General features: G+C 42.0%; 1 protein-coding gene across 1 annotated transcript; it reads right to left on the reverse strand.

The window, feature by feature from the left end:
* Positions 1-838: 838 nt before the first annotated feature.
* Positions 839-19,155, reverse strand: C17H12orf75 (chromosome 17 C12orf75 homolog). The gene is made up of 6 exons (XM_030041518.2): positions 19,010-19,155; positions 11,821-11,845; positions 5,484-5,519; positions 4,241-4,320; positions 3,402-3,442; positions 839-1,955 (listed from the first exon to the last, which is right to left on the reverse strand). Exons 1-5 carry the CDS (start codon positions 19,050-19,052, stop codon positions 3,438-3,440), a joined length of 189 nt encoding a protein of 62 aa, XP_029897378.1. The 5' UTR covers positions 19,053-19,155; the 3' UTR covers positions 839-1,955; positions 3,402-3,437.
* Between the last annotated feature and the right edge of the window lie 3,731 nt (positions 19,156-22,886).

Raw genomic sequence — 22,886 nt, forward strand, 5'->3', positions numbered from 1 at the left:
AGATTACTGGCATCCATTGTTGGCTTTTCGAGCACTAGCTGAACTACGATGTATCCTAGGATGCCTGGTGTTTTTTCTGCTTTGGGAAAGACAATCATGATCAGGTCAGACATGGGCCTAATTGCTTTGTGCTAAATAAACTTGTGCTGTGCAAACCATTTAGACCATTTGTGGAACATGTAATGTGGAAACTATACCCTTATGGTAAGGTAAGCAGGTGGGAAGCAAACCTGCATGTTTATTACCCAGTGCTATTGGAGTTCTCATCAGCTTGGCTTGCAAGAACAAGACTCTGCAGATGTCATCTACAGCCATTCATTCATACTGAGATATTTTAACACCACCTCTTAATCTTCAGGCTTATTTCATCTTGGTTCTAGGTTGAAGGGGTCAACCATGAGATGTGTTTTTGTCTTTGGGAGCTGGAAGCCTGAAATAATTGGTAACCCAAGTAGCAGATTTCTACAGCATAGCAGTAAATAACGTCACAAATACTTAAAAGAGGACAAGCAAGGAATATTTTTAAATACTTCTTTTTATGGGCCTCACACCAAACAAACTACCACCACAGCCAGAGCTGCAAGTTACTGGAAATCGTAGTCAATGGTTGTTCATTGGTCTTAATAGATATTGGTGAAATGGGCAGGAATTTCATGGTTCACAGTGTTTTACTTCTTCACGTCCAAATTTTCTGTTTTGCTTTTCTCTTTTAGTCTTAAAAGTGGTCATTAATCTACGGTGATACATTAATGTGGGGTGGGGTGGGGTTTTGGGGGTTTGGGCTTTTTTTTAAGTGTATGGAATACTTTGTCCTATTAAAATAAGTTTGACTGAAGAATTATGCAAAAGGCTTTAATAATTTAAATACGTGTTCAGCCATATGGAAACGTACAATCTGTTTTATGTTCTTTGGGAAACCTACAGTTGTTATAAACTTAATTAATTTTAAAACCTCCCATCCGTTATTTAATACAACAATTTGCTGAAGTAATAATAACACTCATTCTGTTATAATTTTCCATCCTGGAGATGCTTAGAGATGAGTCAGGGATACAAAACTCTAATAGTGATCAAAAATCCTCTACAGTTCAGGAGGATGCAGCACTGGAGTTTAGTCCCGCTATCTCTGAAAATACTATCACTTCACCCTTACACAAGGAAATGTCATTATAATATTACACAGAATGGAAGACATAACATAATAGTTTGGTTCATTAGTATTTTTCTCCATGTAATGCTTTATAAAAGAGATAAAGCTGAAGAAAATAAAAACAGACACGTAAATATTACGATGAAGTACATTGTTCTTATTTAAATAAATTTACTTAAGCAATGTCTTCTTAAAGGTGAAAATTAAACACTAATATTTGTCTCACTGTATAAAAGTGACAGTAGTAATTATAAAGAACCCAATGGTCTTACGCTTATTTCACCCTATTCTTAAGTTTTCACAGCAAAAATATTAAAATTTGCAATATTACCAAAAGGATGCAAACCTGTCAAATATATTACTCTGAAGTAAATTAACAATTAATTTATAGGAACCTACCATAGGAACTATTAAGTGGACAGTAGTAATGGTTCTCTATATAAAATCTATCAAAAATTGTTGGAGAAAATATATGAAGCGTAGCTGATAGCTGATGAAATCTGCAACATGGCCACAGAGAAATAAGTTGCAGATCATCAAAGTTAGCTCTTGTGCAGAAACATCCACCATGAGTTCATTAATTTCATTTTTCACTGGAGAACAGCAGGAGGTTTCCATAATGCAACCGCCATAGGAAACTCATTCAACACTGTACTTTAAGCTTTACCCGTAGTTGGAACTTGCAACAGTTTAGATTTTTTGGTGCTCTGATCTCTCTTGCTCTCCGGAAGGCTACGTAAATATAAAAATCTTCACCACAAAGACAGCTCTCTCTAAAGCGCTGGCAACTGGTCTTAGTAGAAGACTGTTCAAAAAAAGAAAGGAACAAACAGATTCAGCTGGACTGGTAAAACAACATTGGTAAAGCAATACAGTAACACTCTATACATAAACCAGAGAACTAGGTCATTGTTAGAAGCTGAGAGATTTGTAGCCTATGACCTGCAGACACACAGGCACATAAACTCGTGGAGCTCAGAGGACCCTTTGCAGATTTAAAGGTGCTTATCTATGTAAGTCTTTTTTAGCGTGTCAGCAGCCAAGCCCTGATCTTGCACCAATGAGAGCAAAGTGCACTTTCAACTATTCTGAATAGCCAAAAATGTCAAGTGATTGATTCTACCCAGCCACAGGCATTTAACTAAAGCACCTAGACACAGACCCAATTAACCCAGGCTCTGTTCATCAACCACAGATGCAAAGCTGCAACCTCAAGAAGGTGCTTCAGTCTTGCCCAGGTCAAGGGTGACAGTGTTCCTAGCTTACACATCTCAGCTGGGTTACTGAAATTAGTATAATGAAATTAGATGACCAACTGAAGGTCTCCCTGTATGACAGTGCTCCTAGCAACGTCCATGGAGCTTTAACCATTCACGTGATTAAAGATAATCAGTGTATGTCTGTTCTGCTTTACTAGGCCTGCCTCCAGCACTGGGACCAGCCATAACTGTTTCTGGCTCTTCACCTAAATTAGGAAAGGGTTCTGCTTCCTACAGCAATTGTTGGCAGCTTTATAATTTCCCCCTCCCCACTGGCTAGACATCAAAACAGTCCCCTTCCAAAATTTAGCAATGTTTATTTAGTTCAAATTCTGAATGGAAATTTAGCTTGTTTTATTTTTCTTCAGACATGAACTCGTAAAGGACTTTATTTTAGTTAGTTAATTGAAACTCTTAAGTCAGGAATAGAGCCTATAAATCTTCACTACCCTATTCTGGCTGGTGGAGAACAAAGCTCCCCCAGATTCTCCCATAGCAAGAGGAAAGCTCCAGTACATTACTTAGTGGGTGCCTCACTTTGGTCCTCAAGATCCTCCCCAAAATGGAGAAGATGTTTTCTAACTGCAAACTACTCCTTCCTGGGAAAAGCTTTGTCTCTAGAGATGCTGGTCTACGCACTGCTGATGCACCTCACCTCTCATGGGAGGTCTCAGTACCGCTGCAGGAATAGCTGTGGTGTGGTTGAAGGTGAATACAAGGACATTTGATTTTTATTCATTCCTAAATGGAGTAATACGGAGTTTCCTTGCTTCTCGCTTCTCACCAAGAAGGTGACTTTACCCACTTTCTAAATTATATCTGCACCACTGAGAACTGGCCCCTGGCCCAGCCTTTACAAGAGTTACGCTGCAGCTGGAGAAGTAACTGGGCGATTCCCAGACTACCTGAGAGCAGCACAGGGAGCATTGCCACCTTGTTTCTGTTCAACGAATACATGCCAAGCATATAACTTTAATTAAGACATACTGTACCTCCAGCTGTTTGCATCTTGATGTGTTTATCTCCTTCTAATCTTAATTAGAAAAAAAAGATAGAGATGGTTAAAACATCGTGATATCACTAATTTAGAACACCATTTTAAAAAAACATGCAACAAAGGTACTACTCTTCCAAAACCAGCTACTATTATTTTGGTTAATAATGTTCTTTTTCTTCATTTTTTTTGTTTTGAAGTGAATTTTGGAAGCACCAGCCAGTGACTAAACTCTGTGCTGTACGTATATGACAGTAGCATTTTGTTGTATTAAATCTAAACAATATTACATGATTTCATAATTGTATGTTTATGACTTGTCTATTAAGTACCTATAAAGCTAATGCTTTTTCCCACTGTTCGAAAATATCACATGGAAAAGAAACAGTTTCCACTGGGTTTCATATGAGAACAGAAATAAACATGAAAGCAAGCACTTACTAACTGTTATTACTGGAATTCACCACAATGCAAGTAAACACCTTCAAAACTAAAAATAGCGCTGAGGATCTGCGAGTGCATCTATCACAGCCTCTTAGTCCTAACAGGGTTTTGTTTTCTTTGAATTCACAGAGCACTCAGAGCGTGGAGAAGCTGTTCAGAAGACAATGTACCACATTGTCAGCATCTGCTCTAGGATCCTTCTGCAAAAGTGTGTTAAAATTTAAATAAATGGGAACAATCACTTTAACGATTATAAATAGCCCCACTGCCTTAAGAGGCTCCAAGGCTAGCCAGTCTGTCTGAAATAATAATTGATTTTTAAAGGAAATACATCCTAATAGATAAAATTAAACTGAGGAAGCAGGAGAAATGCAAAACGCAACCTTCCAATACCTTTCGGTGTAGCTTTCGTCTGACTGGAAACCATGGCAGCCGCATCCGACGGCAGGCCAACATACACGCCACCATAGTTCCTGATTTAAAGAAACAATTAAAGAGACATCAGAGCTTAACTGTCACACTTCTCCCTATAATGTTGACGTCACGCAGCAGCATTACAAAGACCACGGATGGTGAGAGAGGAGGGCACCCCTGCACGAGCAGCCGCAGAGGAGCCCTCCTCTCCCATGGCTATGGGAAAACTGCCTATTAAGTGCCGTGTGCTTGCTAATATGGTGCCAGGCCAAAAAGAAATTCAGGCTAGCTGCTACTCTTAAGTGGGACCCAAGCCTGTGAAAGGAGCTATTTTTCACTCAAGTTCCTAATATTTTTCATTAAATCCCAACTGTCTTGTGACAATAAACCCCAACTGCCCAGCTTCTTCTAAACACTGAATATATCCAACTGAGGACAGAGCCAATCTGACAGTAAGGTTTGACGCTACGACCACCAAAGCACCTCACTTCAAACAACACACACCAATTAAACAGCACTTTGACCTCTCCTCGTTAATAAATAGGACCTGCATCCCCCTGCTTAGGGCCACACTTGGAGAAAACTGTTAGTAGGAAGGAGCATGAGGGCGTTGGTTACTTTCATAGGCCAAACCTCTCCTCTTCATGGCCTTGCAGAGCATGCCTTCTGGCTGCGAGGCCTGTATGAAAAGCAGGGACTGATGCAGGGAGGTGAAAAACTGGGTCCCCAAGAGCCTCTGCTGTGCCTGGAGCTACTTGCAGAGACTCCCATTACGCTGCTCTGCCCCATTAGGTGCCAACTCAATCATACCTCCTCCAGCCCCCGGGGCTCTGAGGTGATTTGTGATTTGTTTGATGATAGAGTCATCCTTCCTTCGATTCCCAGCCCAGCGGAGATCTCCCACAAGTGCTAATGCCGTCTTCTGTGGCGGGGCTGGTATGAAGGCAGAGGTCACTGGCCCTTATCGAGCCCATCACCTACAGCTGTGAGATAATGCGCTCTTCTTGCCATGAAGTTCCCCCCTCCCCAACTCACTAATGGGGTGGGGGGACTCATCAATACTGGGGTCTGTGTGAGATTTCCTCCCTTCTTTTCTTTTTTTCTTTTTCTCTGCTTTGGTGGTGCTGGTGGGACTTAGGAGGAGGGAAGGAAGGATGTACATCTGGCGGCAGAATTTGCTGCAGCCTATTGCAAATAAAGCCAGCCCCGGTAGAGCACCTACCTCCTTTTGTCATCATCTGATACGGATTCTTCTGCTCTGTAACATCAAAAGATACAAAGCACATTAGCAGATTGTTTTTTCAGATACTCCATGACCATCTGGGTAGCTTCAGGAGCAAGGGAAGAAGGGAATTATTACTGATCCCAGTTTAATTCAGGTCATCCACAATTCAGTAAAGTACTCACACAGGCACAAAAAAAGCGACAATTTTCCAATCTAATATATAGAAGAAAGAAAAGGATTGAAAATAGACGAAGCTTACTTTTGATGACCCCCACCAGTGATGGCTGAAAGTAGATTTGGGAGCTGAAACAGGTAAATTCCTGAGTGAGTCCCCACACATAACAGGAACATAAAGGCTCCACACATAACAGGAAGAAGTCTGGGCTGCTATTCCACAAAAAGAGGACTGGAAGGGACTGGGTGTCCATGCTAGCATGGGAATGAGGATGAAGAAAGATAAACTTTCCCAGCAGCTGTGCCAAAAGATGTCACAGACCCTCTCCATAAAATGAGGTACCGCAATTCCCAAAGTCAGAGTTGTTTGCAAACCAAATAACTGTTACTAATCCTTTATAAATGGGCAATTACTTCTCTTTTACCTTTAGGGTAAAATCATAGGTCAGTCTGTAGATCGATAGGGAGTCACTGAGGTTTGAATCCCCCCACTGAAATACTGTCCGGTGTAGCTGAACCGGAGCAGGGGGTAATCAGCATCGATGCAAAGGCAAATGTAGTATGGAAGAGAGAAAAATTTTATTCTTACTCCCTGAGGGTATAGTGCCTGTGCTGCAGTCTCAGTCTGTGCCCCAGCATCAGTCTTCACGCAAATCACTCACCCCACCTTTGATTAAATATTTGGACTTTGAGCTCTGCTTGCATGGCTGTATATGGATCGGGGCAGCAGCTGCACCTTAGCTTGGTCTCCAACCTACCAACCTAGCAATAAAAATAGAGGCAAGATAATTTGAGTGCTGTTAAATCCACAGACATCCTTCACTCCTTCCCTACAGCTGGGGGCAACTGTGATAACTGCCCGAGAAGGAGTCCTGCACCTCAGGGAGCCATGAGATACGGCCACAGCAGTGCCCGGGGAAGGCTGCAAACAGCGAAGGGGACACCACGACCCAAGGAGGGCTCTGCTGTGGAAACGCTCATGCACAGGCTGTTCACCCAGATATCCTCACCTGAATATTCCCATCGAAGGACCGATTCCCTGGACTATGGGGGCAATGCGAAGATACTCCCCATTGGAAGCTGATCCATGAATTTCTGATGTGCTCCCCAGGCAATAAAACTGAGAGCTGGCCTTTACCCAGCGTTAGGGCTAAATGCATACCATAGCCTTGAAAGGCATTTCCGAACTACAATCTTGAACAATAATATATGACATTTCTTACTGTCATTTATTTATTCTAAAAGGTAGATGTGCCTACTGTTTAATCATCAGGGCTGTATGCCATTACTGACCCCTGAAGTCAATGGGATTTTGGCCTGAAGTGCAGAGAGCTCGTAGCAAGGTGCAGCCTTAAGTGCAAGAAAACACCCCTTAAACCTCAGTAACACTCTCCTGGGAGGGTAGCAAATGCCTTAAAAATACTGCTACAAGTCGGAAATTATCTTACACTTATCTTCTTTCTAATTGGCAGAACATTACCAACTATCCCTCCTGAGCCACCACAGTGAATAAGGGCACACAGGTCCTTTTAATAGTAGAAGTTTGAGGTAAATTTAAGTATGCTGCAGTTTTCCTAAATGATATTCATGCAGGGCATAGCACTGAGTGGGGTGAGCCTCCTCGTCCGCTGTCTTTGCCTACGTCTTACCACTGAAGAGAGACTAAGCAATAAACTCCTCATTCTCTGGCCCTCCTGCCACTCCTCCCTGGAGGAGCTAGTGCCATTTCAGAAGGCATTTCCCATCTCCTCTGACCCCACGTAGCCTAAGCCACCTTGCAGTCCTCACGCATACAGCTGGAAAAATGCAGAGACAACTTTCCTTGAGGACTGTGAAGCTGCTCTGTCCTAGCGTGGGCCAATTCCAGCTGAAGAAAGTGGAAGGCCTGTGTATATCAGTGGCTAGAAATGAGGCCTGTATTTTAGCAAAAAAAAGAGGGACTTGGGGTGCCAAAAGACCACAAACAATCATCTCTGTTGAACCAACTGAATGTGTCACAGGATTGATTTTCTCATACAACTGGAAACATTTTCTATAATCCAGATTAACAATTATCCAGAGAAAAGAATCCTTTAAAAGCACTGGCAACTTCATGCACAGCTCAAAGCCTCTAAAATGAAGTTGTAAGAATAATAATCAATATTGTCCAACAGGAATTAATGTCAATGTTTAAAAAAAAAAAGACTCTACTAGGCAACAGGGCTATTTTCTTCTGTTCTAGAAATGTTTTGTAATGGGGCATCATTGGACCATTACTGTCATCCTCTCACCAAAACAAATTATCCCGGTGTATGATTAAGCAGTCTAGGTTTTTTCTAAACATTTTGCTTTCTTCCTTTCCTCTGAATATCTACAAATCAAAGTCTAATTTTGCAATACCTTTTCCCTTAAATGTGCAACAGCAGATATAATCTGGGATTGTACAGGCCCCAGCTCTTGGGCTGGGTGATGACTGGGTGCAATCTGTTGTAGTCCTGCTAGGAAAGAGGAGGTGAGCAGAGACAGAAGGAATATGGAAGCGTGAGAGGGATAAGAAAGAAAAAATTCTGGTGATGGCACTTAAGGAAGAAGCCATTTTCCATCCCTTTCCGGGGACTCCTTTCTAAGCAGCATGGGAAGGAGCATTGCTCCAGTTGATGCGCTACGCATATTCACACACCTCTTGCCTTCACACACTGTAGCTTAAGGCCCCATTGTGAAAGGTGCCCACTAATTTCAGATGTTCAAATGTCCAGGTGCCAGCTAAGGCACTGCAGCAGGTGCTGCTCCTGTGCCCACACTGGGTGAACACGGGTGGCTCCGGGGAGCAGAGCTACAACAGCAACACTCGACCGACCGCGTGGAAATGGGAATGGAAAGAAGCTCCTTTGGTTTCGGCAGTGGTCCCATTGCCACATCTCCCAGACTCACAGACAGGGTATGGGGATACAGGAGTCCAGCACATGCTGTCTCTCTCCCTCTCTACCTCCTGTGTGTCTCTAGCTTCTTCTTATGTCAGGGATGAAGGAAGAACCTAGCATAAAAAATATCTTTATATATCTCCATTTACAGAGCCCTCCAGGACTAGCAAGTTAGGATAAGTTTTTCTGCACCGGGAATAGATGGCAAAAGGAACTTAGCAGTCCTGTATGCTTTGTGCTGTTCTGCTGCCGTGTCGCTGCATCTTCCCTCAGATGTTGTTGACATCTACTGCAGAAGAACTGAGAGCACATTTTTCAGCAGGTAGTGTAGGTGGAGTCCTGTAGCCGGTAGGCAGATTTAACAGCAAATCCACATAACGGCATTCTATTTTCAGCTAGAATAAATGTTTCTTTTGGTAAGGATTTGTCTATCCCAAGAGGCTTCCTGTCACCCTCCGAAGTTTGAAAAATATACTTGGTTCAGCTGTCAGCTTTTACATCCATCAGTTCTATGTCCATTTGATGGTAAAAGAATCTGCCATTTTTCACATAATATTTTAAATATCAACTGACAGGCATTCACATTAATTCATTCCATCCACATTTTTCTTACTTCAGCTTTTATGACTCTGTTCGTGCCGAGCATTATACAGACTCTTTCTAGCCATGCTCAGTAGTCCCACCAGAAATGATTCACTAAACTTTGCGCAAGTGACAGACTACATCTCCTCAGTTTCTCTTGGGAACAAGGGCCTGTCATTTGTATTTGATGGATTTCTTCCCAATATTTTGAAACAGGCTTGAACTGCTGTGTCCTCTCCTTCCTACTGTTACTAATCTTCTTCTGAACTTTGCCACATTCTGAGTATCACTGGTGTTGCATTATTTTCTAACATATACTTTACCCCTCCTATATCTAAGTTTTCCAGTTAGCTGTGACGTACTTCTCTCTATTATTTGGGCAGTAGCATTGGCTGAAGCTGGCCGACAGATCCACCGTTGATTTGAGGGTTGGAGTACACAGGGCGAGATCACGTTCCCAGACCATACGTCCTTCTTGTTGCCGCACGGCCCTCAGCCTCACAGCACTTTGCATAGGAAGATCATATCATCCTCCCTATCTTACTGGTAGAGAAACTCAATGCCCAGAGGGTAAAGTAGCTTCCCTGCAGTCACCCGGGAAGGCTCAGAGCGGGATCCGGTCCTCCCTCCTTCCACCCGACTGCTCACTCCAGGAGATGCTGGTGCCTTGGCAATGAGTCGCAGTCAAGAAACGAGAAATCTCGAGTTGGAATAACCTGTTTCTATATCAAAAAGTATGCTGTAAGTAAGGACACACCTAAATGCCTTTCTGGACCAGAATCGATATGACTGAAATTTGACAGCAAAAGAAATGTGGGGTTTTTAAAGATAATTTTTTAATCTTTAGCTGATAAAAGTGAAAAGGTGTAAAATAAAAGCTTGTGTGGATAAATAATGTTTGTTAATATAAATCTGCTTTGTTCATTTCCATGAAACTAAAATAGGTTTTCTGGTATTTTACTTCCTTCGTAAAAATCTGCTGTTAAATATTAGGATAACTGATTTAGGACTTCTCAGGTCATCATTGCCAGTCCTCATTAACAGATCTGTGTTTCTAATGTCTGACAAGAAGGCTCAACCATTACTCACACAAGTTGTTTGGCTGGCTCCACTATACTTACCTCAATGAGTAATGGTTCCAGGATTGACCTTTTCACTTTGTTGAAGTCTGCACTAGTAATTAGTTTTTTCTAAGTTATCCTGATACTTTTTTGAAACATGACAGATGATCTAACACTAATAAGTAGGATGCTCCCAGTTCAACTCCTAAAGCCTGGCCCTACAAATGCTTACACACACATAAATGCAGTTCTACATATACCGATACCTTTAAGCACAGAAACGTGTCTACTAAATTAATAATTTAACAGTGCTTGCAATTTGAAATTTAAAACTACCAAAGAGCAAAGACAGAGATGCAGTTCTAAGTCAGTCACTTAAATTATCTAAATTGAACAACAAAAAAAAGCTCTAATATAAATTAAAAACAGTGGGTTTGTATATATATAAGTACTGAGGGCATGAATGCTGCAGACTGTATCAAGAAGAGGCTCCTCATAAGCTTGCCTTCTGTAATTTTTTTATTGTCTGACACTGCAAACCCAGAAAACAGACTACACGGGTAACACAGATCTCAAGAGTATCTGTGACAAGTGTTCATCTGCCAAGTGAGACCTGTTGTTAGAACTCAGCCATGCTCTGTAATAGCAGGGACAAGCCTGTTGTTAAGCTCTTCTCTCCACTTGTTTATCTGCCTTGACAGCCCTCATTTCTACCCCAGGATTCCTCCTTCTAATTAGAGTAGTTATTCTAAATGAAGTAAATAAAACTGAAGAATGTTCCTACTGCATAACATGAAAATCTTTCCCAGGTCCCTCAGTCTCAAACTCTAGTGGCAAATACCAATTATATGAAATAGAAGAAGGCAAGACCTCGGGAGGACTTCTTTAATATTTCCTTTGACAGGAAAACAAATTTATGGCTAAATAAAGCTGTTCCTGCACATTTCTGAATCAGCAAATGAAAAATGGGCTGAGAAAAGCTGATCTTCTGCTGCTGCTTTTCTGAAAACCAGAAGTTGGCAAGAGGCAACAGGACAATAGAGGTTCAGACCTTCCACATTTAGAGAAAAACAGGATGGGTAGGGCTGCCCTCTGCTACACAGTGTCAAAGATAAAGGAGAGAAAGAGGAGCATATAGATACTATCTTCAGTGCAGAGAACATCTAGAGAAGGTGGGTACTTTGAAAAGGAAGTCTGGATGGGTTACGGTGTCTCCTGCAAAGAGGGGAAATTTGCCTAAGTGTCTCTTTAAATCTCTCACAGGGCTTGGTGGAAATTTATGTGGTCATGGCCTTTGGAAAAAGGTGTACTGGTACGTGATGGGGAAGAGTAGTCTGAAGTAACATGACCACCTCTGGCAGACAACTCTCTCAAGAGAAGCAAAGAAAAGACATTTCTGTTAGAGAAATAATAAGGCAAGGAATCTGTAGAAAAGTAAACAAGACATGAAGTTTTTTTGTGGAGATGGAAGCTGTCACTAAAGACAATAAACAGCTGGTGGTGTTGATTATATGTTAGGAGCTAGATGAATCATGTATGACTAAATCTAGTATAAGGCTTGTAAGACTGAAGATAAGTCCAGGGTTACATATTTGAAAGAGTAAAGTAAGTACTTACACATCTTTAGTAGTCCCTGTAGCACCTAGAATAAAAAAAAAAAAGTGCATGTTTACAAGATAATGGCATAATCCCCTAAACCAACTGATAGTACAGTAAGCATTTTTCTGCCTTTTTGTCCTAAACAACGCAGAAATAGTGACAGGAATTTTCTATTGTCAGAGAACAGGTTTCTCATGATTGTCTAGTTTACCCTTAATGATTATCTATATTATCCTTTAAGTCTGTTATGCTTAGATCTGGGCCAGATTCTCAGTGGGTGAAAATGATGCTGCTGTGGACCAGTGCTCAGGTGCAGTCACTCAGGATGAGAGCAACATAGGATAAAATTCATCTTTCTGAATTTTATATACTTCACTTTGCTCAGTCCTCTGGTGGTTTCGTCTGCTACAAGTTGCCACAACTAACCAAGGAGTTACTCCTGAATGCCTGTTTATTTTGTAGTTTGATTCAGTTGTAGACTTGGCACTACATGTGTAAAAAGCTGCTCCGCTCTTCCTGCCAGATAAACAAAGTTTTATAAAACAACTACACAGAACTAATATAAACATTGGGACACAATCCATCCAAAGCCCCAGACATCTAAAGAGATCAACAACCCCTTAATTCATCTTGCTGTTTAACAAAAAAGAAAAAAGACAAAAGCTACCACCTGGCTGCCTGATCTCAGTGATTGATTTTTTTTTTTGGTGACTCAGATGCTTCTTGCTGGGAGAGGAACGTTCACTCAAGTACAAACTCTTTCCTGTTCCTCCCAAGTTATTAATGCCATGTTGCTATTGCTGGTATATCATTCAGCTGAGTAACCAGCAAATTACCCCTTCTATTAATTACACACGCTAGGGTAGACATTAGAAAACCTTTCACTTCTCCTTTTCCTCTTCCTCTCAGTACTTAGCTGGAAGAGGTTACCCGAGCTCACTCTGGAGAAACTAGTTGTCAATCCAAAAGATATTATGGGTTTGGAGGTAGGTTGGGTTTTTTTCAGCCACAGCACTTAAATTCTTGAAAAACTTTATTTTTGCTGCTGAAAAATACCCATAAATAGCAAATATCTTTCGTCTCACTCTGATGTGTAAGACTATGCTTCCTGCATCCTTATTTTAAACACAGAGAGGAAGAAACAGTCCTGCAAGGCCTTTCGGCACTGTCTACCTGAATGGATGGCTGGGATGGCAGAAAACAGCTAACTCTTGAACATAATATCACTCCCAGTTCCTATGACTTGACTATCCCTCCTTTTCCCAGCAACAATGTAGACTAGACTTGGATAAGACTGTACACAATTTTGTTGGTATTGCTTCCATAGTCAGCAAAACCTCAGTACAGTTATATGTATCAGCAGAAGCTCTTAATTAAGCTGGAGGAAGTACCTCTATGCAAAATAAGCTCAGGTCCTCACTTTAAAACTTTATTCTACCAGGCAGCTTTCTGAGACTTTTTGGCTTTATAGGCACGTCTACGCAGTACTACATACAAACCCTCCAAATTAATTGTGTCCAGGTGGAAGGCTGGCATTGCAGCACTGCATGCAAGCTCAATCTCAGCCGATGTAGGAGATGTTTTCTGCTACCAAGGCTGGTTCACCCAGAGTCAGCTCAGCTATGTACCACAGGGCACCACCCTGCACATCTAGACAGAGACTAGGCATCAGCAACACCTCAGACAACATATGTTTTGAAAAGCCTAGCTCTATTGCTGTAGCTAGAAGGATTTTTTTTTTCCCAGAAGAAACTATTCCTGTGCTGTGCCTGTTCTGCACCAGAACCACAACTTTCTCATTTTCTCAACCTAAGCTCACTGCAAACAAACTCAGTTTTTCCAAAAAGGTTCATGGTCCTTTGTGAGGCCTTTGCCAAGCCTTTTCTGAGTCTGAGCTGAGGTCTCAGCGCTTTGGATCCTCATTTGAAAAACTAACGCCTTCCTTGCAGGAAGTATACCAAAGGTAAAAAGTGTTTAATACACAAACCGAAACCTTAGCTGAGTGAGAACTGGGTACCTACAGTACCGCTACATTTCCCGGTGGAGATGCTCAAGTTCCAGTCAATCGCCAGGCACACTTCAATGCCATACCCGTCTTCAGTGCATTACGGTACACATATATTCGCGCTCTGGGGACAGGAGCTGTCTCTCAGACCCATCAACTTGGGCTTTGCGTAGAGCTATACAGCTATGAACCTGTGTTTGAGAACAGAGATGTGCCACTAGCATTCACACCTGGCAGCACTTGTTTCCTTTGAATATTAGAGAGGGTACCACTGCTGAAAAATCACTGCAGCATTTTGAAACGCACCTCACACAAAACCACTGAGAACTAAGTGTGTTAAAAACAAATTCGCTTTTTAAGATATCATTTTTACTATTTATAATAAATAAATACATATAATAAACAAACACATAGTTTGCTTTCTATTGTTTTTATAAGCACAAAGAACCAGGTTATCCTCACTTGCATTGATGGGATTCCGTTGATTTCAGTGGTATTATTTCTCATTTTCACTAGTAAAAGTGAAACAAGAGTTTGGTCCAAATTCACTTGAGTACCACTAAAGTACCTGAATATAGATCTGAAAGTATTTCCAGTTTACAAAGCAGTTTTCTTCCTGGAAGACTTCTGAGCTTGCAAATGAACATCACTTCAGTTAGGTGGCCCATAAGTATCTCTATGTAAAAACTCGTAAGGTTTTCTTCATTAGGGAGCCTGAACACTCCTTATACCTAGATTTTATTTCACAAGGAACCTAATAACATCTCAGTTTGTACAGACATGTTTGTTTTTAAAGTCCAATCCATTCACCCTCACCCCTGTTACTTCACTGACATATTTCTCTAACTCTTCCATGTTTAGTGAGCGACACATCATTTTATAGCTTCTCAAGTTTCTCCTGCCAGAAGTTCAGCCAAAGAATCTTGTTTACTACTGATTCACAAACAGTGCATAGCTGTTCCACAGCAGCAAGGCTTAGTGCTCTCATAGCCATGATGGTTTAGATATATGACTTGAGAAAAGCCTCACATATTTCAAAGCTTGTCCATTTTTTCCCACTATATCAGCTTGGCCTAAAAAAAGGCAGCACCTGACCCTACAAACCTCGATAGGCTCATGTTGGTTTTGTTTTCCAAACGCTGCCTAACCTCAGCAACAGACAGAGGGGTAGCCAGGAAGCTGCATCCACAAAAAATAGGCATTACTGAATTGTCCTGAATGACCCCTCTGCTCACACCATCTACATAGTAGGACCATGGGTGCATCTTGGCATTTTAGAGCTGCAGGAGGAGAAGGAAGAATACAGCCTGCGGAATAAACGAGACCCATTCAGCCATACATTGCTCTGAGCCCAAGTGATTACAGAAGAAAAAATATTCTGTCTAGAGCAGTGGAGCTGTGATCCCTCAAAAAAACGCCATGGCATTGCAACAGTCACAAATGAAGAAGGACAAGAATGTATCCCAAAGTATCTTCCATTCACTGAGAGGGGGTTTTGCACTTTCAAAACAACAGCAGCTTGTAACTGGTGTCCCTGCAGGATTTCAGTAAATGCAGGACAAATGTAAAAGATGGTTGAAAGAAATTGGTAGCCACAGACGATATTCCTCTGTGCTGAGAAATGCATCATGAATGAATGTGGAAGACAAAAACTTCAGAAAAACATAAAAAGGATGAGAGGCAACCACTTACATGAATAAAAACATGGATACAAAAAGTGCCAGTATCTGACTTTAGAGCAGATTATGAAACATTTTATTTTCCTACAATATTGCATATACTTCAAATTGTTACAAAAAAAGCAGATAGAAACCTCAAAATTACACATACATGCATGCAAGAGCTAAGATTATGAATGAGTTTTCTATTTCTGATTTGCTCGAAAAGACAGCAACATGGAACCAAGTCCTAACATCAATGAATTTATTCTATTTATATCCCAGTGTAACCAAGGACAAAATTATATCAATTTACTTCAAATTGATTACTTCTTCAATTCATCAGGTGGAGTTCTGCACATAGACTTGACCTGATCAAACATTAATTTTAAAAATTATTTAGATTTTAAATAGAATGGCAGGATGGTTTCCTGGGCATTCCACCAAACTTGAAGTTAAAAAAATCTGTTTAAACTTGGTGTGAAAGTTCTCCTTCCTCATAACTGTATTTGAAGCTCTCCACAGACTAACAGCTTCTCTGTATATTTAAATTAAGGCTAGACTGCCAGCCTCCACTGAGTACCATAATTTAAGGTTCTGTCATTGCTACTACAATTGATACAGAAAGGAGGAGGCAGTTAAAAATTGTTACTGAAGCAATACTAGAATGAAGGGAAATGCCTTAACTCAGAAAAAAAGTAAATTAACGTTTAAGGGCATATTTTTAAAAGACCAAAAAAGAAGAGCTATTTTGGAGCTTCTAAAACACCAAGAAATAACATGAAAGAAGTATATGTAAAGCAAGATAACAAAAAATCACAAAAAATAGCAATTTGGTAATAAAACTTCCTATGGATAATGGGAAATTCAAAAAATAAATATAATCCATAGTTAACAGGTAAAATAGCTAGGTGATTTAAGAAGGATGTGTATACATCAGTTTACTCGGATAACAGAAGTTGCCATTTCTCAGCTGAGGAGCCTTTTGCCAGTGTCTGATGCTCTGGAAGGAAAATTTAAACTCTGTGAGTTATATTGGTGTTCTGGAGTACTGCATCACAGACAGAAATGTTATTCTAGATCATGTCTATTAGTTTAGATCTCGCAGACCATAGGGCTGATAGCTCCTCTGATGTCATTCTAGCCATGCAACAGAAGATAATATCATTAGCTGAGCTATCATTACATATACGTCTGCTTAGGAAAAATTGAGTTAGGCTACAATAGAAATTTTACCAGAGTAAGAAAATGGGGACTAGCATAACACGTTTAATGTATTCTGTGAAGTATGCTACAATATTATCCTTAGTCATATAATACGACAGAGAGTGTTACAGGTTAATTATATGTTATGTACCTCTAGCTTTGACATTACTGACTGTAGAATAGTCATAACTTTAGCACTGAAGATGTAGTCATGCTGTGCAAGACACAAAATTAATTTGTATTTACACAGTATTCATGTCTTTTGGTAAAATATTGAGTTTCACTTTCCTTATAAGCTCTAGGATTCTGATTAAAAATGGTACGTCTTCTCCTTCCCCTACATAAAATAATTTTATTTTTATTAGACACACTTTGTAAGGAATACTAAATGGAAAAAATAAATAGTAGACATCCGACTTCTTACTTTTATTACCAGTTGTTCGTTATTTTAAGACCATAGACTGCATAGAGCTATTCCTGAGTGACCGTGGTGAAAGTAAGAAGAGAACTGGACCTTTCAGAGCTGTATTTGCCTTGGAAAGGTGTATCGGTGCAACAGTAATAATTCCATTATACTAATTATGTGTTTTACATGGCATTGTTGTTTTTCATGTCCGCTAAGCCATTGGAGATCTGTGGACCATTTCTAAACAGTATGCAAAAGGTTGCCACAAAATGCAAGTTCAAATGCATTATGAATAACAGTACAGGTGAGTTAAACTACCAAAGGGACCATACCTTCAGTAAAAACAATTTATGAATATACAAGCCAAAAACTGTTGAAAATAGCTGCCTTTAATGCAACAATTAACACATTTACTTAAACAAACAAACTTTTAGTTCAACAAAATTCACTAAATACTACTGCTGTCAGAGTTAGTCTATTTGAAATTTACCCATTTGTGTTCTGGTACAAGTTCCACAGAGTGGCCAGATCAACATTAATTGACAAGCTACCACAAAGGGATTAATAATCAACTCAAAATTTTCCTCTGAAATTCTCTAATACTTGGTCTGGTGCTTTTACCCAGCAAACAGAAATGGGATGTGAACAAGCATCCCCCCAGCAGTATGAAGCCACACTGGTCATATACTGCAACAACTTCCAACCACAGCAAAGCGGGAATCGACTAATGGGAGAGAATTAATGTGTGCGAACAGGAGAGCTCTAATAAGAGTGCTGGAAGTTCAACAAGCAAATTCATAGAGTGTATTCTTTATGGATGAGAGGCCTCTGATAGATACACATGATACCTGAAACCTAATTTGTAATCATTTAACAGGAATCAAGTAAGCAATAATGGCAGCAGCGATAAAATGAGTGTGAAGTGCAGGGTTTAGTGGGTAAACCAGCAACACACCACACAAACATAGACACATACATACAACGTGGAGAAGGCATCATCATTCACACTCAAAGATATGCCCAGTTCTTCAAACCAGGACTAGCACCACCCGAGGCACCACCGAAGCTCTGGATAAAGTCAAAATGGTGAGAGATGGAGACCCAGTAGTTCTAACTGGTCCGGCCACTATTTTGCTGTGTATTTTCGAGAGGTTATGAAGCTAACAAGTACATCTGAAAGACTTAATACAGGTACTGAAACAGATGGCAATGTTTGCCAAGTGCAGTTAGGTTGAAAAATGATTGAGAAATGCTCATATTTATAATTACATGGTGTAAGTCCACTTATCAATTTCCATATACTTTCCTTTTTTGCAGGGGCTGGGGGGAGGAAGAGCAGAACAGCACCATCTTCCCAGATCTTATCTCTTTTGAAAATAACAACAAATAAGGGAGCCAGCCGGACACACCAGTCAGCGCCAGCGGTACACATTAACATGCAAGAAACCTCAATCTTGGAATATCCTCCAACTTCTCCGGCAAGCAGAGGAGAAGAAGTCCCACAAATTCATTTCAGAAGTGGCGTTCGTGGCCTTATAGGGAGGCAAAGAGGATGGAGCTTACACCGCCGGCGGGATCCTTAGGTCCAGCTCCTGGCCTGGGCTCGCCGTGCCTACGACGGCTGCCGCTGGAGGCGGTGACCCTCACGACACCCCGGGCACCAGCAAGCCTCCGGTGCTCCCCGACGGGCCACATCACCCCTCTCTCCCCCGGGCAAGCGGATCAGCCCCGGGAAAGGCAGATGCTCTTGCAAGAGCGCGGACAGCGATTCCCGCGACTCAGACGGGCATCCCCTCCCAAACCGGGAGGGATGCAGCCCTCCCGGACCCGTAGCCCCCCTCCCGGGACCCGCAGCCCCCCCCCCACCCCGGCAGGGCTGCCCAAGGGGATGCTCACATCGCCGCTCACCCGGCCCCGCCGCCGCCGCCCTACCTCGCCCGCCCGCGCCGCTGGCCGTAGAGTTGCCGCAGCCCATGGGCGCTGCCCTGCCCGGCGCTGCGCCCGGCCGTGCGGAGCGGAGCGGAGCGGAGCGGTGTGGCGACGGGAGGCAGCCGGCGGCGGGCGGAGCCGGGTGGGAGATAAAGCCGCGGGGACCCCTCCTCCTCCTCCTCCTCTTCCTCCTCCTCCTCTCCCCACCCATCGCCCGGGAAACCGCCGGCCCCGAGCGCCGCCGCCCGGCCCCTCGCTGCACCCCCCGTCCATCCCCGGGGAGAGCCAGCCCCGACCTGCCCGGGCTCTCCCCCAGTCGCTCCGAGCCGGAGCTGTTAAGCCGGAGATAAGGCTCAGGAGAGGCGTAAGCCTGCAGGACCCCTAACGATCCCCGCAGGCAGGCTGCAAGCTCGGAGCTCCCCCGGGCCGCGAAGATGCCCCTTGGGTTTCACGGCAGCTTTGGGACACCCCTCGTTCACCGCGGGGGAAACCCGTGTGACCACAGGTCCAGGCTGCGAGCCCGATAGCTGCTATCGATAACATCCAGTTCGCTGTTTTAAGGAAACAGTTATTGGTTGCTTTCGGTATTTCTCTTCCCATAGAAGCATGGTGGTGAAACTGAAGACCCACCGGGCTCATAAGAGCTACCTACAGATTCGCTTTTCCCGGTTAATATCAACAGCACTGAGAAACGTGCAAGATGAGTTTACAAAGTCTGCAAGCAATCTTTTATGATTCAAAATTTGTATCATTCCCACAAAAGAATTTGACTTATTTTCTGCTAGCCCAAACCTGTCTTCCACGTAGAGAAGTAAAATACTTCCAAACCTTGATGGCTTACTCTTGCTCCGTCCTCTCAAATGACCAGGGAGCTGAAACCCAATGGATACAGCCAGATGCAACCACAAATATTCTAGCTAGATAGATATTACTGCTACAGCAAATCTGTTTAAGGGCTCCGAAAGGTGTTTTAGGGTGTCATATAAACACCAGTATGAGCATCACGTATCCATGGGACTGGTAACTGTCTTTACTACAAAAGGACCAGATAGAAAATACTGCTGCCTGATCTTTCAGTCTATTCAGAGAAGGGAAAGAAAGACATCACAGTTCTCTTACAGACTTCCCAAAAAGTACGTATTAAAACAAGCAGCTCCATAAGCAGCAGAGTCAATAACGTCCAGGCTCCTATGGATTTTTCCCCTGGGGCACACACCTGCACGGGCTTGCTGCTGTCTAACCAGCCGTGAGCACACCTCGGAACAGGGTGGGCATTTGTAGGATCTCCCTCCTCAGGCTGGCCACCTATTTTCATGACATTTGTAGAAAGTCAGTATTTTCAGGGTCTTTGCCTATACCTTCCTGACAAACTGCCTAAACCCGAACAATCAGTTCAAAATTTAATAAGGCAGGGCTAACGGGCACATATGCGTGGCTACACAACTCCTTCACCACCAGCAGCCCCCAAGAAGACAAGCAGCGCGATTGTGTGCATTTGGCTTCAGAAAAAAAATCTCACAAAGGTTCAAAGCCACCTCTTTTTGATGGCAAATTTTCTGAAAATCCCATATAGACAAATAAATCCTCAGGCTCAGCTTTCAAGTGCCAAACATCACCACAAAGTGAATTTTTAACGGCAGAGGTAAGAAGGAAGAAAGGGTGCTCTGAAAGCAAAGTTGAAAGACATGCTGCTTAAGACTCCACACGGTTTTCTAATAAAAAAACGAACAAAAAATCCCAGAAACTCACACCGACCATAGACTTGCCACACTGTGGAATAATCTATGAACATGGTTTTAATATGTAGTTTACCTGGGAGGAAGCAGTTGCGGTGAGCACAGAAACCAAGCCATCTCTTCACATATTAGAAGAGGCAGCTGGGGGCAAAAATCCCCTGGTGTGAAGACGCCTTCACACCGAGCCATTGCCCTGGCCACAAGGAGAAGATATGAGACTGGTTCAGAAACCTGCAGTAGTATTAAGGATGACAGAAGGATGCTATAACTTCTTCCTAAGCGCTCTCACTCCTCTTAAAAGTTCAGTGTATCGTACACAAGCCAAGAACCCTGTGTGCGCAAACTAAGGGCTGCATTGAGTCCAGTAAGGCAAGAAGCTTCCAGCACACCCATCTAAAGCTGGAGCTAGTAGCAGTTCCAGGGGACTTAGGACAAAGGAAATGTGATATATTCCTCTATATCTGTCTGGGATTGTAATGAGTCAGCCCCTCCTGCACCTTTTAAAAGAAAGGCCCCAAGGCAAACTTTCTCTCTTGGCAGCTGTATTGTAGGTGCCTCCAATTTCAAATGAGAAGACACGCTTTAGTTTCAACTTCACCTGTGTTCTACACAAACTGAACATTTCACTTTACTACTGAAAATAACTGGTAGCAAAATACAGTTGCATAATCAAGTTAATTAAATGAACACTTTGCATTAAAGGAATGGAGCAGCGCGTTCCCTGCATCAGCAAACTCTCGGTGTCTGCTGTCACACACCCTGCATACTCCATCTCCTCTGAGGAAGATTGGGAGATGTATGGTTGTGAGCTTCTGTAAGTATTTCAGCAGGTGTAGTGTGAAAGGGCTTTGTTATTCTTCCCCTAAATCAACTTAAAATTTACCCAGATGGGAAAACAGATTGGTTAATGGGATTATCCAAATCTGAAATTCCAGTGTTGTTCTCTTTTTGGACATATTTGCTAGTCTGAGTGTTTGAAATCCAAACAATCTGTCTGTCAAGCTGGTATGCAGGTCTATGGAGAAGGATTTTTAAATCCCATAGTTACTTCTGTGCATTAGGAAACAGCCCTTATTTGTTACAAGAATGTATACTTTCTCAAATTGTTTTTTATCTAAGCATCCATGTAGAAACCTTATTCACCCATGATTTTTTCTAACAAAAAAAAAACCCAGACAAAACAAAAAAGCTCTAACAAAAAAGCCTTGCTTGCAAAGGCTTGTATCTCAACTCAAGCAAGTATAGAAAAAATATAGTGCTAATTACCATTTTCTGGGTATTTTCTTTTGAAGAATGTCTTTTAGATATGGATGTTCTCAAAACCAAAAGCGTCCTGAAAAAATTGTCAGTTCTTCATCAGTAGTTAGCATCCTGAGATTAATTTTTTCCTAATAAAATTTACAACAGGAATTCAATCTAGACCAAACTTTCCCACTGTAAAAGTTGCACTACAAATCTCTTGTCAGAGTTAAACAATGCAACCACCTTGTCCATGGTGGATTCTCAGTTCCAGTGTTTTCAAGTTCAAATTCCCTTGTTTTCAGGCTACCATGTATTATATTCCTCCCTGGACAGTTTTACAGTCTTGCTAGCACTGTTGGTTTATGGCTAGCAACCTGGGCTAGTAGTTTTCACTGACTTGTTCAAATATCATGGTGCTGCATAGATGGTGGTTGTGATCACTTAGCCACCAAAGGTCAGACAGTTACACTTCAATTTCCCAGTAAACCTGCAAGGATGATTCTGCTTGAAAAATTCATTAGTCCAAGCCCCAGTCTACCATGAACAAAAGCACTCTTGGGTCAACTGGGGGTTGTTTACTCTTACATGTCAGTAAACAGAGCCCAATGTATCAAGATACTACATTATTTTCATTGATATAAAGGGGGGGGGGGGAACAGATCAAGAGTTCATTAGTAAAATTATGATTCTGCAACAGTCAAAGGTGCCCACTACGTGGCAGTGGAAAATGCTTCAGAATTTTGTATACAGAGATCTCTACATTGCTGTGAACATTTTCAGAAAACCCACTGCATTCTTAACAAAAAGTGTTAACAAATTTGATTTGGGGAACAGAAGCCAAATGACAATTATAGCAAAACCCAGAGGCCACCGAAAAGAAAAAAAAACCTACAATCCCCCAT

This window comes from Aquila chrysaetos, chromosome 17, assembly GCF_900496995.4.
Source record: "Aquila chrysaetos chrysaetos chromosome 17, bAquChr1.4, whole genome shotgun sequence".
NCBI classification, from domain to species: domain Eukaryota; kingdom Metazoa; phylum Chordata; class Aves; order Accipitriformes; family Accipitridae; genus Aquila; species Aquila chrysaetos.